This window comes from Lates calcarifer, linkage group LG2, assembly GCF_001640805.2.
Source record: "Lates calcarifer isolate ASB-BC8 linkage group LG2, TLL_Latcal_v3, whole genome shotgun sequence".
In the NCBI taxonomy this organism is placed as follows: Eukaryota; Metazoa; Chordata; class Actinopteri; family Centropomidae; genus Lates; species Lates calcarifer.
The window spans coordinates 629,876-647,540 of NC_066834.1; the positions used below are offsets into that span (position 1 = coordinate 629,876).

A 17,665-nucleotide genomic window follows, 5' to 3' on the forward strand; every position below is an offset into this window, starting at 1 on the left:
CAGTTTTCTGAACCGTTCAAGTCTAAGCCTGATATCTAAAGCAAATGACCTTTAAATGCAGAAATGCATAAACCCTGATCCAAACTTCTGAATACACCCAACTTTAATTGCACTTACAAGCTTTCTGCACCGTCAGTGATACAATATGAGTGATTAGCTTATTCTTACTGCAGGCTCATTTTTATCAGTGTATTTTATCCAGTGAGAAAAATTCAAGTTTTTACAGTATCTGTGTTCATCTGAAATCATGTCACAATATACAATTAGTGTTTTGTTGTCTGGGCATGTCTCACAGGAGATGCGGGGGCCAAGAAGATTAGAGTGAAAAAGGGAAAACTTTTGGTGATTGACATTGATTGCAGCCACGGAAATCCACAGCAAGACTCCAGAGTTTGATGTACAAGAAGCACATGACAGGCATGACACAAGTGGCCATACTGAGTCTGGGGCTTTTATTGTAAACATGCAGAAACCATCAGTGTGATGCTTTAGGGTAATGGTCAATAACTCTGTTGCTCACACCAGGCCCAGCCATATTGTGTTGGCCTTGCATCATTGATTGAGCCATGCAGGAGGTAATTAGACTGGAGCTCTGTGGTGTGACAAGAGGTTGTGGTGGTATGGTGTCACTACGGGGCATTAGGCATGTTGTGACAGTAAGGAGGGTGGGCTGAAGACCGGACTAGGCCTGCTGTTGAGTCTTGGAGGAAGTGCTGGGGTTGACAGGTCAATACAGGCGCTGGTTTCCTGTCCTCTGAAGGTTGTCCTCCTGTTGTGGAATGTTCCACATTCTCTGAGAATGTACTCAACCCCCACCAGCAGCCCCCCGCCTCACCACCGGCTGACTTTGCCTCTCTTTCTCTATGAGGGAGTGAGGATTTAACTCACCATGATCAATATTTAGTATCCCATGCGTGAAACAGGCAGATGTTTGGAGTTTCCTTTTCAGAGACGGGAGGCTTCTGTTGAGTGAAGGGGATCAATGCTCCCTTCCGTCTGTGAGGCTCTAGACCCACGGCTTCTGAAGGGTGGCTGATGCGATTCCTGCCCGCCCTCGGGCCCCTGAGACTTGCGTGCCTCCCAGGCCTCTCCTGTCCTGTTAGCCCACTGATACAGACACTCACGCAGGCAAAGTGCGCAGTCCAAACAGTTGTCCTGAAGTGGAAGAGGTCTGGATGTTAAACAACAGGGCTGTGATTGGGAATTGATTTGTTCATTTGCCAACTGTGTGAGTGAAAGTGAGTCGGTAGTGCCTAGCCAGCTATCTGCCATCTACAATAACCTCTTTCTCTCTCTTTTCCTCTTTCTCTGCATTCCTTTCTTTCTCCCTCTCTCCCTCTCTCTCCCTGTCTCTCTCTCCATCCCCTCCCACAGCACCTGCAGCAGCACGAAAACGCGGTGGAGGGTGATGCCTGCTACTACCATTGTGTGCTGTGTAACTACTCGACCAAGGCCAAGCTCAACCTGATCCAGCATGTGCGCTCCATGAAGCACCAGCGCAGTGAGAGCCTCAGGAAGCTTCAGCGCCTGCAGAAGGGCCTGCCGGAGGAGGAGGAGGACCTCAGCTCCATCTTCACCATTCGCAAATGCCCCTCTTCAGATACAGGTCAGAACCTGCCCCTGTGGCCCTGTTTTACTATCTCTTTATGTATGTCTCTTTCTTTCTTGATCTTTCCACCTGTACCACTCATAAACACACAAACATTTGCACAACTGAGACACCTATTTGCCTGAATCGTCAAAATTTCTAATCACAGTCGGTCACTCTTTGTCCACTTAGAATATTATTCTACATAGAATTAGCATTAATATTAACAGAAAATATCTGTTCATAAGTTACAACAAAGATATCATTTATGAGTAGGGTTTGGTGGTGGTGGTGTTGTACTTTTTGTTTAGGTTAAAAAGTTGATAGCAGTGATACAATAAGTCAAATGTACATTAGTATTAAGATGAACAGTACATGATAATGTTATCTCCCATTCAGAGATAACATTAATGGCCTAAAGGTTCTGTCTCTTAATTTGACTCTAACAGTCAACAATCTTATATAGCTTTTTAAAAATCTAATTTTAGATATAAATAATCCATTTCCACAAAATATTCCTGTTAACAGGAGCTGTCCTTCTCAGCCATTAAAGACATATTGAGACAGAGCATTAAGGCCAGAGGAGGAGGAGCTGAACAACCACAGCAGCTGCAACAACAACAAGAACACCAAAAAACAGACACAGCTACAACAACAGTAGCATGTCTGAAACAAAGTGTCTCCACTGCTCATTTATTATGGACTGATTAGGAAGAGTGAGCTGTGGTCAATTAACACTCTTTCTTAGCAGAGATTTGGTTTTCTAATCACTTTAACTCCTGTGCCCTGACAAAGGGGCTCTATTGTGTGTCCCTCCAAGAGGGAACCATTACTTCCCTCGCACACATACTCGCTGTCTGTGTTATGTAGGGAAAAAAAAGGCCAGCCTGTGAAGACGCTTTGTTCCAAGGAGGCAGGGATAATGAAGCCAGCGGCCGGGAAATTGCGCAAAAGGCAGTCACAGATCTGAAGCAAATCATTAGAGAACATATTTAGCTGAGCAATTAGGGACAATTAAGCTTTCTGCTCGCTGCACTCCAAATATGTTAATGACTACAGTACAGTGGACAAGCGAACATGCAAAGGCAAGAGGAAGGGCCATTTAGGTTAAAAGGGTTGGGGGGTTGGGAATTTACTTTTTGTGTTCAAACAGGAGGAGCTGTTGTGCTGTTTGCAAATAAATGTGTTTATCAGCCAGTTTTTTTTCTTTCTTAACCTTTGATGTGCGAGATGCCTTCGTCTGTGCCAGGGTAAGAAATCTGAGCCTTAGGTTGTGTAATGGGCCCCTGCAGTGGGGCTGTGTGTGGGCAGTATCATTACACAAACACACACACACATACATGTCGTCAGTGGTTACTCCCCTGCAGAGCTCAATCAAATTACAATACTTTTTAAAGTGTGTTAAATAAAATGAAGTGTGTTTTAAAAGAAGAGAAAAAGTGTTGAGTGAGCATCTTGATCAAATTACCTCAATAATGATCATACCTTTTGGTCTGTAATCATTAACTCTGAAGATGCTGACTCTGCACCCCTCACTCCTACCATTTCACAGCCCAAATGCCTTGTTCCAACAGCATCAGCTGCACCAGTCCACCTCGTAGCCCCACCCCTGCAACAGGGCTGAACCATTCCCTCCCTGTGTAATATTTAATTTCCTCTCCGCTAGCTCTTCTGTGGCACAGGGCTCTTTTTTGTGGTCGAGGCATAGTTGCTAAAGCAGTGGAACGTTCCCTGGCTTGTTAAAACAAAGTTGCCCCTGGATTTCTGGGTCACCTAGACAGTAATTCCCTCGCCTGCTGCTGTTCTGTGATCCTGTGAGTGGTTCTCTGCTGGCGTTAGGTGCTGGGCTTGTAGCCTGCTGGGGATTTTTTTCCTAAAACATATGAAGCCTGCTTACCCCCCCGTAAAGCTCACAACTATCATCAAACACATAACATTACACAGAGACGTGGTGTGATCCTCTCCATTTTAGACAACAATGTCTTTACATGCAGTCGACTGACACTTGTATGACAACAATGGGATGATTCACAATTCACAACTTTGCGTATTAATACACCGTATGAGGACAGAATGAACTTGGACTGTGGGGATTTGGTGCCACATATCTCCTCTGGGCTGGGAGTCCGAGGAGAGCAACGACAGCAGAAATTAGGTTTCTTTCCAATTAAACTAACGCAGGGATAACAGGCCTGCATTGTTTTAATTCTCGCTCGCACTGAAAATGTGCTGCTTAGGCATGTTGCCCTGTGGCCCCGCCTCCATTTGTCTTCTTTAACCCTTTATCTGTGGAGAAAGAGAGAAGGCCTCAGAGGGAGCCCAGACCCACGCAGCTGCCCCATGTGCAGAGATCACCGAACAAAGAACTGCAGCACCGTCTGCACCGGTGCTAGCTTCTGGTTTTAAGGATGGCAGGTCATTACCAGGTGGCAGGTATACACAGAAAATAGAAAAGAGGCATGTGTGTGACACAGAGGGCAAGAGGGAAATGTTAAAACTCCCATAAAGTGTTCACTTGTGAGGACACTTGGTCTGACAGCATGAGGACAAAATATATTTTAGGTTTAGAGGTTAGAGAGAAGAAGTAAAACCTAGTGTCATGTTGATGTCAGGTAGAGGGGTTAATGGTGACCGCTGACTGCTGACAACTGTCATCGTAAAGCATCAGGGTGTGTGTGTGTACCAGAGAGGCCGACACAATACGCAGAGAATAAGAGACAGTTGTTGAGAATAAATGTAGAGGAAGTGGGGGAAACGGGTTTGGGGGGCTTGCGTGTGTGTGTGCCAGAGTGACACTTGAGCGTATGATGACCCTATTTCATATGAATGATGTTCACCAGGGCATATAACTCAGTGACACATTGAGGTTTCTCATTTCTTAACATTTAATCGACTAAAGTTATTTTTTGAGCATAGAACAGAATGAGATCATGCCTTTTAAAAAGGGCAAAGTTAAATTGCACTGAAGGGTGGATGCCCTTCTGCAAGAAATGTTTGCTTTGTTTTGTGTGTGTAAGAGAGAAGGAGAGAGCGAGGGGGCAATGCAGGAGAGAACATTTTGTAAGGGTAAAATATTAGTATTTTTCAGTGGTGGTACACACACGTGTGTGTGTGTGTGTGTGTGTTTATATGTATGTGTATGGAGGAGGCAGGGATGGAGAACAAACGTGGCTGACAGTGTGGATTAGCTCCTGCTGTAAATCTGCCTCAGTCACAGATGGCAGGCCCTTGATCGCTGGGCTGTGACGGCTTGGCTCTCATCGCAGGAGGAAATCCCTGTCTGTGAGCCTCGAAGGCTGGGAAGGAGAAGGCTGGGGCTGGGGCCGCCTGGGCAGCCACCAGTCATTGTCTCCTCTCTGTTTAGACATGGAGGCCTGGGTATTCAAGGGCGAAGGCTGGTTTTGGGGAGGGGTTATCTTACTTTGACTCTGCAGTTGTTTCATCCACCACACCGCCAGAGCTTGTAAGTGGAACTTAAGCCCCCAGTTTAGATCAGCATTACTTTTAATGACCAGTTTGACAAACTGGGCAGGGGAGCTGTGTGCATTATTAAATGGAAATGAGACGAAAGGATGCATACAAATTACTGCATAATAGTGGTATCCAATATGAGATCCATTGCTTGTTTCACTAAAAGGGGTGCGCTTTCAGGGTCACACACCTAATAGCAAGGCCTGTCCTGACAACAGAGGCATTTCTCTTCCCTCCCCACATGCCTCCCTCTCCCTCCCTGCCTCATGCATAATTCTTGAGACAATCTGAAAAAGCTGGAAAATGGTCGGTGACATGGAAAAATACGCTAATAAAGCAAATAGGGGAAAGTCGCTCATATTTTAGTTTGCACAACACCTTGCAGCTCACATTGAGATTCGGTGATGGCAGATAGGATGTGTCCACATCCATTCTGTCAGAATTACTCCACCAAATATCTAATATGCATTATATTGAACCATGCCTTCATCCTTTTGTTTTATCCTCTGCCTCTGACTGCTTTTTGCAACACATTATCAGGGCTTTACCCTCCCCTGCTATCATACTTGAGTTATCTGCATGTCCAGTGGCTAAGCTAAAGCTGTTAAAGCCAGGTAAAATCAGAGGTGAGCCAGGCCACGCTCTGATGGCATGCAAAGGCCATAGTCCTGGCTTTTGCTCCCCACAGGCAAGAGCAAAACAGACGGTAGCCATTTCTGGAATGTCTTCCTTTATTCATGCTTGTTAAAATGCAAAGTAAACCTTTCCAGAAACAGGATATTGTAGCCCCTAACCACCAGACCCTTTCTACATGCCACATTATGGCCAATCTGAAAGTAAGTTGTATAGACAGACACTGCTGCAATGCGCTTTTAATAAAGGCTGTTATTGCCTTGGTGATGCAGAGTGGATATGAGGATGAGGACCGTGCAGGCCTGGATGAGCAGGGCCCCAGAGGGCCAGCAGCTCAGTCAGGCCTCCGTCAGTCGCCTGCCTTCTAATCCTTGTCCGAAGGGCATCTAGGCAGCATAGGAAATTGTTTGCTGTCCACAGAACGTGCCAGGAAATTCATAAATACATTACTTTTCATTTTGAAAATATTACAAAAGACTAGACGTTTATTAAAAAGCCAAAATGATGGCTTTATAGATTTTCCAGTTGTGTATCAGCATTCATATGACCCTGCTGTTCTAACTAACACAAGCAACTCTCTTCTTTTCCTGTGCCCCCTGCTTCATGGACAGGCTTGGAATGAATTCCTCTGCTGGCGCATCTTGTAATAGCAAATTGACCAGAAAGCCACCACTCTATTCTGGGATAGGCTGTGAATAAAAATGTCTGGTGTCCAGATTTTTACTACCTCCTAACTGAACCCTCATTCTGTAAATACTGGCTAGTTTTGCCCTCAGGCTGGAGGGTGGGTAAAGTCTGCCAGCCCGTCCAGTACACCAGGTTTAGAGGAGAAGAGAGGCAGCATAAATGTCAAAGACTTAAAAAAAAAAAAAGTGAGAAATGCAAAGTGGACAAGTTGAGTCATGTAAAAACAACCAAAGCAGTCGCCTCTGAAAATCACAACAAGCTTGTTTTAATGCATGTTGTTACATGGGGAGCCTGGGCATGCTGAGCTCACCTTGTGTGTGCTTTGTATGTTTTCTGCCCTGTGTGTGATTTCACTGTCAGTTGTGTCATGTTGGTGCAAATATGCACCAGATTTTATTGTGCAAACTCGCACACCCATAAATGAGCAAGCACATAGGTGTCCGCACTGAGAACCAGGCCGTGTGTGGGTGCGAGAGGCTCTCCCTGTCATCAAGCCCATTTTCAGAAGAGACCGGCAGCACATTATAATATTGGTTTCCCTCTCTCTTGTCATTACCAGACACTCTCCTTGAAAGCTGATCCAAAAGATAGACAGTCCATCAGGAGACAGTCATCTCATTTGTACTTACTAAACGTGTTAATGAGTTCTATTTTCAGGCCTGGAGGCTTTGCCGCTGGATATTGGAGCAGAGGTGGCGATCGGTGGTGTGAGGTGCTGGATTGCAGGATCAGGAGGAGCTCGGAGGGAGGGAGAGGAGGTAATGCAGTAGCCCTGCTGCCCCTCGTGTCACTCAGGCAGAGTGACCACAGCCTCCGCAGGGGCTGTCAGTCAGAGCTGAGGGCGGGAAGTCTGTGGTTACAGACAGACACAGACAGTGGAGGAGAGAACAGATTAGCTGACAAAGACACAATGGTTGTGATGGGTTTAATTATAGCAGCCATACAGGTACATGAGATGAAGGAGAAACAGGTCTGTTTAGGGTGGAGGGGTGTGAGACAGCTCCTGTCTTCAGAGACTGATGTATATGAAATGTGTTTGAGCGAGCTCAAGACTAATGTGAAGTTTAGTTTTGATGTTGAAAACATCATTTTTAAAGTGCAGTCAGGAGTGAGTGTGAAATGTATAAGCTGTGCATCATATTTCTGATTAGAGAATATGATGCAGTGTTTTTTCGACATTTACTTGGACAAATTTTTCACCATAAGTGAAACTAACGTGTCTCCACTGACTCTTCTAATGTGATTATAATCACAAAGAGCCAGTTGTGTCTGCCCCTCATTATCAAATCAGCTCTGCTTCATTGTCTTTGTCAAATAATGCATAACCAGCACATTCTCTATACATACTGTACATGTTGGTCAATTAATGTGCATGTGGTCCAGATACAATGGAGATACGTTCTTCTCTCGTTTGGCTTTTCTTGACTGGTAATTTCCTTATTTTTTCATAAGTTTTCATGCTACTTACTTGAATTTCCCCCTAAGGCGCACATTATTATCTCACATTCAGCATGTTCTCATCTATGATATTGATTGTAGTGCAAGTGTTTGCCAGGTAGTCTCGGAACTAGAACCAATAAATTGTTAAACACTTAGATTGCTTCATTTGTTACTGTGGTTTGGTATTGGGTGAACAGTGCTGTTCGCTGTCAGAATTAGGCAGCTCAATTTGACCATAGGCAGCATCAGAGAAGAAGCTGGGGTAAAGTTTGGGAACTATCGAATCGAGGCTAGGAAAGTTTTATTTAGCCATTTTTAATAAGGCTGTTTGTCCCCCCTAGAGAGAGCTGGTGGATCAAAGGGCATGATCTGTGCTATGGATGAGTTCACCCTGGGTCCAGCAGAGACGATCGGCCTCGCTGACAGCAAAACAAAACCAGAGAGTGAAGGATGCCCTATCCAGCAGCATGTTGCCCTCACACTCCAAAGGCTCCATTAGAATAAAGGCAGATGAAACAATGGCTGGCTGAAAGCACAGATGTTGTGATTCATTATCCACTCTCTGATAGATAGGCATGAGTAGTGAACAGAGTGTGCATAAGTGTAGAGGCGAGCGTGTGTGTAAGTACACATGTGTGTCTGTTGCCTACTGTGCACATTCATGTTGTGTTAGTTACATTTGAAGAAAACATCCTTACAGACAAAAAAGACAAACATACAGACACATGAAGGATTGACACAAACACACATGTGCGTCCATGTTTTGAGTGCATTAGCAAAAAGAGTCCCCTCCAGTGCCTCAACCACATCAGCTAAAAGCGGCCAGGCAGATGGCAGCAATGAGAGAAGTGCAGAAATAATTCAGTAGTGAACCTTTCTAACCTTTACCTGTGGGCGTGAGCACCAGTCATTGATTCACACTGTGCTTGACAGTACACTACACACCACCTGAGGAGGGTGAGAGGAGGGTGGATGAAGAGAAATGGATGAGTTTGGTGAAAAACACAAAAAAGATAAAATGAGTGGGAGGGAGGCTGTGCTGTAAATGTTGACGAGGGTGTGTGTGACATTAGAGGGAACTTTCCACAGATGGATATTGGGAATTATTCTGGATTCTACTTTCCACAGATATTTCCACCACCACCCCCCTCCATGTCTCCATGTCTCTATGTCGCTGGGTCTTTGCAACAGAAATTCTCACACCCCTTGTGTGATAGCACCAGTGCAGGCCACAGTCAGCTGCCATTGATCCCTTACTTCCCTACTTCCATGGAATTTTACAGTAAACCTGACCTGCAGTAAGACAGTGGTTATCTGGGGATTAATGTTGTGAAAAACACAGCGGCCGATGAGCTGAACACATACATAACAGTGTGTCTTGTTGTGTGGTCGCCAGCCATGATCCTGTTAAGGCTCTGTTTGTTAAAGAAAGGAAGTCTGGATTGTGCCCACAGCCTGGCTCTGTTTAACCAGATGTGATCGCCTGCCCAGTGACAGTCTGAGACAAAATACTATTTGTTATGTGACAATCTTGGGACATTCTCACTCAGTCAGATTTATGGTGTCCCTCTTGGTCCAACGGATGGTCTGTCTCTCACAGCCTCTCTTTGTCTGGCTGGAAACGCTGCTCTGTCACTGCTGTTTTATTAGTTGGCTGTGGATTATGTTCTTCCCACTGTCCATTTGGAGCAAAGTTGCTTGGATGAGTATAGTAATGGATGATATTTAAGTAAGGGAAAATGAATGAGGAGCCAGCCATTTGCACTGTAAACACACACTGAAGAGATAAAGTTCCACCAGGTCCCCACCCCTCCCCACTTTGAGGGGAGAGTCTTAGGGCCACAGTGTGATTACCAAAAAACACCAGGTTTGGACCTATAATCAATCCCTTTCAAATACCAACACTAACTTTTATGTACTAGCAGTATTGTTTAATTACTCCCTGCCTGTAGAACTACATGTGTTTGGCAGGACATGCATCCTATGACACAGACATGGATAATAAAGAAATAAAAGTTTGCACGTGTATCCCTGGTTGACAGACTTTCAGTGCTTATTTAAACTAACACTAAAAACAGCACGGGGGCAGATAAAGAGCCCTGAACTCGCAGTGAGGGCAGAACCAGTTTCTTTTTGTTTACATAATAAGCAACTGATTGTTTCTAGAAAAACTGTGTTGCTCGACACAAAATGGTTACTGCATATTTAGTCATTTTCTGATGATTTCTAAATCCTGCTGCACTATGAGGATTTATGCCTGTTTATTTATTTATTTATTAAAATGAATTTTTACATTTCCCTTTATATTCTTCTTAAGGTTTCTTTTCATTTAAAACCAAATTTCTACACATAGTGTATATATTAATGAGAGGAAGGCATATATGTGTGAAACAGCAGAAAAACCTACCCTGACCAACTGGAAGCATTAAGATGAATAATCCAGTGTTTAGAAAGCAAGCAAAGGTCAATTTTCATGCTCCTTGCTCAGTAAGCATACAGAAGATCATATCGAGTCAATTCAGCTGTGCTGCACAGTCAAGGGGGAAGGACATGCAATTTCAGGTCCTTTCTTGTGTTAGTCCACTATGTTAGACCGAGTGCTGCCATAAAAAGATCCTCCAGTTTCCACTCAGGAGGAAGATGGTTTTATTTTTTATTTTTAGTTGTAGTATGTGCACTTGAATAGCCAGTTCCAGAGGAGTATATTGACATCTGTGAAGAAATACTCAGGTGTGTGATCTGAAATTATGAGATAAAGCTACAACCATTTCAAAAGAATACAAGCTTCACCATGCTGCTGGATGCATGTGGAATTAGCAGTTGTTGATGAATCATTAATCTTAAAAGCAGCAACTAAAATCCTCACCCATCTATGTGAGAAGTGTAATGTTAAGCAGTTACATATTAATTTTATGCAACATAAATTTGTTCTATAATTACACTGTGCTGAACCTTAATGATTTGAACATCCACCACCTCCAGTTTACTGCAACCAGTTTTAGACCCCCCCCCCCCCCCCCCCCCCCCCCCCCGAGGTAAATGTGAGATTTTGGGCTCTATAAATAAAATGTGTCTTGACTTGATGGAGTGGATACCTTACAGATGATTTACAAACATTCACACAATAACAGTGAGTCATCTGTTATTTGTTGTCATCAAAGTATGAAATTAAGTAGTATTTTTATTTTGTTTATGTAGAATAAAAAAAACAAATTGCTTAAATAAACCACTAATATAGCCACTCTTGTGAAATAGAAATACAAAAATACCATTTGCAGTACAACACTGTGCTGTAGTTTATTGTTTTTTAAATTACTGTTAGGGACTCTGGCACATGATCATCAGCCCATTTTCTCTGTACTTTCTATTACCAGAAGCATATGCTGAGCTGTGATTGTCGTACGTTCTGTGCTTTAATCTGCAGTGAACAGTGTCTTCCTGCAATAGGAAACACATCAACCTGGAAATCTGTTCCTTAAAAAAATCCTGGTATTTTTCAGCGAAAACCAGTAAAAAAGCAGACAATAGTTAACCTTAGCGGTGCCTGGTGACAGGGGGCCTGTCTGGAAATGAGCTCCTCTCATATATATGTTGAATATTTCAGGCACTTGGGAAAGCTGAGAAGGGGCACATATTTGTGTGTGAGATGTAGAATGGAGAACACAGTGGATGTGTTTGAATCCATGTCACAAGTCGTTGACAGTCTAACAGACAGGCCAGCACTCGGAGGCTTACTCGATTTAAGGTGGCACAGGGGCCAGTATGGCAGCCAGAATTAGGAAAAATGGCCTGTGTTTTTGTCATGTTAAACCGGGCAAAGGAATCTAATTGGGTGGGGGAGAGTGAATGGCAATGCCTTCTTTGTTTAAGGGCCCTCTGCAGTCACTTTGCGGGATCCATTGTGCATTGACCACAATAGCATTAGCTTGTGCTCTTGTTCTGGGCTCTTCTTTTCTCTGGCTCTCTGCAGTCAGCTCCTGTCCGTTCCACTCTGTCTCCACGCTTCACTTCCACGCTCCGCCTGTGCTCAGGAAGGGACTCAGAAACATGCCCCCCATCATGATCAGCTCGACCTCGCTCTCTTCCTGTCCTGTATTATCCCACCATCACCATTACCATCCTCAATCCTGCTTCCTTATCCACACTATTAAAAAGATAAAGATAGTGAAGGAAAGGAACCTTTTTCTTCTTTGTGTTTAGTTTTGCACTCACTCTCCTCATAGTTTTGCCTGAGAAGAGAATCTTTATATTTTTTGTTATCAGTTTTAAAGAATCCAATCATTTAATGAGAAATTATTAAAAGTGATTGCTCTGTGAGTTCAGGCAGTCTTACCACAAGACCTTGCAAATGTGCAATGAATGAATTGTAGTCATGAAAATACATTTATTTTCTAGAATCATAAAATAATAATGAGTATTTTAACGTTATTGTTCTTGTCATGTGTCACCACTAGCCAATACAAAACCGCTGCAAATCCATTATTGCCATAGGAGTGCACACCAGTACATACAATTATTCCTCTCAGCCACAGACGATAGATAAGGTACCATCTTTAAATTAGTGCTTGAGCCATACTACATGGACAAGCACTTCCATAATGTATTGGCTTGTGAATTCATGTGCTCGTTGACAACACTGCTACCTATAGTGGATTATAATGCATAAGAGGTAAAAATACATTTGTGGCATTTGGTATGATGTAGAAAGTGGTTGGAAACCCCTTTTAATAATTTCTAAATTCATGTGTTTTGAATAATGTGCTATAATCAACAGTGAGTAGCAGGTGAATAATCGAGGCCTCTCTGTAGTGAGACTTAGGTTAACAGTCCTTCACTACCTCCAGCAAATCTATGTGCAAATTGCAAAACAACTAACCTCAGTATATTTAGTTTGCTGTTAATGGCCTTCTGCCTTGTGAAGGTGTAATCATGCGTGATAAAAACCGGGCCTAAGTTACTAACCTAGGAGCAATCTTGTGTGCATTAAAGTGTCCTTTTTTTGTTACAAAGGTCATTCATAACTTGGTCGCGTTGTTGATGTACAGTGAGAGATATTGATTGATTAATGCATTAAGTGCTCACAATCCATTAGGTTCTGTGAAAGGGACTGGAGAGAAGACTTGCTCTTTCTCTCACTATGTATTTTCACCTCTCCCTGTTGTTCAAAGGCCATCTCTCTCTCTCTCTCTCTCTCTCTCTCTCTCTCTCTCTCTCTCTCTCCCTCCCTCCTTTTTTTTCTTTTTGCTGGCAAAGTTTAAAGGGACAAAAGCATGAATATCTGCCAACTAATGCATTCAAAAGAGCATTGGTTCTCATAAGTGTCAGTTCAATTACTCTGAAAAGCTTGACAAGGAATTGCTCTTACATTAGCCCTCTGCTCATCCTGACCTGAAAAGAAGATGCTGTTCATAGTCTTCACCTGCTCTAAAACAAGCATCTGAAAGTATGAAAAGGATTCAAAGAAAGAGCTGTTTACTCTGAATATATAGCTTCACCAGAGTTATGCTATCTGCCACTTTGCATTGCTATCCCAGTGACTACCTTTCATTGTAGGAATACCAATAAACTGTGTCACATTCAGTGATGACAAGAAGTATTATTTTCATCCCTGCCTCTGTTTTGAGATAATTTCAATCCTCTGACTAAATCTGAGTAGACACAGAAACACCCCCCCACAAACCCCCCCCCCCCCCTCCCACAAACTCTGAGTGCCTCCTCAGGATGGTTTTCAGTACCAATGAGAGCAAGGGCCGTGGGATCATCAGACTACACACTACTCAGTGACAAGGAATAGGAGACCTTTATCGTGTAGGCCCTAAGAAGGGAAGCCCGTGAAAGGGGCCTGAGAGTCAGTCATTACCTTAGAAACATGGGCTGCATTAGAGATTCATAACAGTGTGCCATCTCTGCACCTTTCATCTCCACCAGGGCCAGCTCCATTAGGATCTTTTATCTTTGTGCTGATGGCTGCTCTTGATAATGGGGCTGCCGAGAAATCCCAAAAAGTAAAGACTCAACTCTGACACTGTTGGCCCTCCCTTTCTTCAAGTAGAGCAGTACATCAGAGTACAGTAGAAGATATATTATTTGTGGTCTAAACACTGGATTTGTTAGATTTCTTTCGTTCTTTTTTTTTACATTTTGCTTAAGAAGTTGATATCCATTACTGAACTTTAGTCAGTGTTTGTTACACCATGAACATCCTGCTACCTTTGACTCTGCAGTCTGATGATGATCCAACCAACAACACAAGAAAAATACAAGTTTCAGTTTTCACATTGGGTTTTATATATATATATATATATATATATATATATATACACATGCCGTCAATCAGTGTGTCTCTGTTGCCCACTGGAAACGTTTTATAAGGTTAAGGTTTAGTGAAATATTGGCATTATTTCCCCCATGAAAATGCATTAATGATATCCCATGCAAAGCCTCATTGAAAACTTTGCTTTTGGGCAGAAAAACACAACTGCATAATGGTATAGTAATTCATGCAAGCCAATGTTTTTCAAATGTTACAGTAATTATGAAAAATATTCTTACTTTTCCCCTACATAGCCGCAGCAGAGCAAATCTCATTTCCAAGGCAAAGCGGGAAAGAACACACTGAATAATCATTGTGTTTAATGCTCTGGTCATAATCCCAGGTTTTATGATGGTTTTCTAATGATTTTCTAATGATGTTAAATATTAGTAGAGAGTACAGCCATAATTTGAACACAGCAGTCGTTTTTTCAATGCTCTATCAGCACACCCGATTGCAACTACAATGAATATTGCACTGGGAATGAGATTTAAGAGCCATCCCTTTTGGTGTTTTATTTTGCCGTCTCCCCATCTGCCATAAATCCTCATTGCTGTGCTCTTGAAGCCTCCGCCCTTGCCTGCCTCCCCCAGGTGGGAATACAATTAGGTGCAGGGGCCATTTCATTCAGTGCCACTGTCTGTCCACCGCAGTCATTCGTAAAAAACGCTGGAGCTGTCCCAGTGGAGAAAACAGTGGACTCCTGGGAAATATAAAAAACAAGGAAAGAAGAGGGAGAGGAACAGAAGGAAACAGTGGAGAGATGAGCACAAAGACGGCAAAAAATCTCCAGAATTGCTGTCAGAGTAGATACAAGCTTGGCCTCTGATGAGTGACAATATTGAGCAAAATATGTATTGGAGACAAAGGCTTTGTCTCCTTCCTGTGCCTTTTCAATGAATTACACCTCTCCACCCCCTACCCCCAGCTTTTTAATTAAATGGCTGCAGCTCCATCTCTCTATCCGTAGCTCCCCATTACAGAGGCTAGATAAGGGATTGCTATCTGTAGCATGTTAAGAAAGGCTGCTGGGCAGCCAAGCCTCATGAAATTTGTCACAAGATCTCATTTTCCTCATTGCCAGACGTGATGCTTATAATTGATGTGGAGGCAGCAGTAATTTATTGGCCGTCCGCAATTATCATCCCCTTCTAGCAGGGGGATGTGACTGCAATTTATAAGTGTGTGCGTGTGTTGTTGGTGTGTCTGGGGTTGAGGGGGGGGGGGGGTCACATTGTATCGTATAAATTTACACAAAAACATGTTTCTCCTTATTGCAGGGTAAGTGTGTGTGTGTGTGTGTATGTTTGCCACTTAAGAATGCAAATTAATGACAGGCTCCATATCATAAACAATATGGGGCCTGTAATGCAACCATGTTCAGTTTAGGTGTCGAGGCTGTCAGTGCGCCAGCTGGACTTTCACACACAGCCGGGGGGTGGAAGGGCAGCCAGAAGCCTGGGAGGTTTGGGGTGGGGGGGTCAGAGAGGGCGGGCCAGAGGGGCAGAGGGGGCTGGTGCTGCAACCCTTTGTCCACAGCTCCTCCTTATGTCTTTAGGGTTTGTTTTCACATAGTAAAAACAATGACCCTGGGGGTGGATTGTTAATAATGTGGCTGTCTGAATAGTGAGACTGTCAGACTTAATGCAGTCAGTCATTTACCAGTGTTTTTTAATCAAAAAATGATTCCTCTTCATAACTTTTAACCAGCATATTTAGAAAAAGGAAGGTACTGTATATTGTGTCCAGAAGCCATTTGCTTCATGATACTGGTGACAAAGTGAACTGAGTCTAATAGTGAGTGAAAGAAAGCTTCTCTCTGTGTAACACACACCTGAAACAGTTAATGGTTTCAAGATATCTCTTTAGATTTCTCTTTTCATGAAGCATATGAATTTCTCAGTGCTGCTCATGTCATTACAGAGTAAAAAAAAAAAAACGTTTTCACATTGCCAATATGATCTGCAAAGACGCTGCATTAATAAAATCTGCATTCATTAACATAGGAACATCATTAGTGGTATCAAGGCAGCACTTCAGCACGAGGCGATTCATGGCTTCCTTGTACTATATGGGAAATATAGGTGAACTCACTAGGCTGAGGACAGTGTACTACATTCAGTGTTGTCCACACATTAATAATGGCAGCTGGGGTTTTCTTTGGTCCGGGTGTATGTGTTTGTCTTCATGCACAATGCACTTTATTACACAGTGACAAAAGAAAATACTCCACTCCTTAAAAATACACTGAATGCTTTTTTTCAGGACCCTATAATTTTCTAGTATTTGTTAGACAAATAAATATTCACATTTGTGAAATAAAGAGTATTTGGGTCTTATTTTCTCTTCAGAGACAACATCAGCATTTTAGCTGCACACACAGCTACTAATGTAATTGAGTGGAAAAGTTTCATGTTCTGTGCCATGTTCTTGTGGCGTTTTGCACTAGGCTCTGCTCTGTAGACGAATAGCAGGTTTAGTGGTGCACAGATTTTCCTGTAGCACAGCGGTGAGCTCCATGGTCAGAGTGGATTGCTGTCATGCCATGGTGGGGAAGAGAATGAAGAAGATGAGGGCTGTCACCAGCAGCCACTCTGAGCATGCTCCGTTTGTCTGGGGAAATGGAACCTGTTTGTTTTGTCTACCTGCACGCCTGTTGTGTGCAGTTGCCAAATTAGACTTTCAAATCAAGAAGCCAGTGGGAGACCAAGACTCTAGTTTTCTCCTTCCCTTTAATAATCATCCCTGTTTACTCTTCAGGGAGTCATCTTTATATATTTTTTTTCCTTAAACGCATCCTCTAAGCAGGGAGAGTGTCTTTAATAAAGCAAGCAGGCAGAGCGCCATTCCAACATGTGAATTGCACAGGAGAGAATTGAGAGATGGAAGCAATAGAGGAACACCGGGGGAGTGGGGGGCTGCTGCCGCTGCACCCTTCATGCTATTATCTTTATGGCATAGCAAAACATGCTTCAGGCAATCAGCATGAAATTGTTAATTGCTCAGCCCACTTGTGCGTTGCTCAGGGGACAGGGGCCTTCAGGAGGTCCCGCATCAAGCGAGTCAGGGGTGTCCGACTAACTGCCTGCACGTCTGCTCTCCCACACGACACATAACACTGTCCAACAACCATGTTGCCTTCTCTCACTCCCAGTGACCTTCACAGAATTGCACTGGCAATCACTAGAGGCACATCCCACAGAGTGTATTTAAGAATTAATTGTAGCTACAATAGAATACAGTATGTGCTTGTTAAGTTGGAGCGGCCAGAGACTCATTACAATGATAAAGGGTGAAAGAAGAACGTAGGCTTTGACATATGAACCATGGATTCAGGTTTGGTCAGGGAGCCTCAGATGTAATGAAGACTGTGAGGTTAGATTCAGAAGTCAGTGAAGTCAAAGCCTGTACACAAAGCAGGCATTTTTTAATGAAGTTTTTTTTTTTTCCTACCTCTGTTCCACCTTTTAAGTAGTGGCTCCCGGTGACGATATGTAAGACATCTTTTCAAAAACAAACACCACCCCTCCTGT

General features: G+C 43.2%; 1 protein-coding gene across 3 annotated transcripts in view; it reads left to right on the plus strand.

Annotated features, from left to right (window-relative positions):
• The window catches only part of zfhx3b (zinc finger homeobox 3b), a 191,390-nt gene that overhangs the window by 129,888 nt on the left and 43,837 nt on the right, over positions 1–17,665 (plus strand). For all 3 annotated transcript variants that reach the window (XM_018683250.2, XM_018683249.2, XM_018683254.2), the window contains one exon: positions 1,375–1,606. In XM_018683250.2, the coding sequence (XP_018538766.1) occupies positions 1,375–1,606 (232 nt within the window). The remainder of the gene's footprint in view (positions 1–1,374; positions 1,607–17,665) is intronic.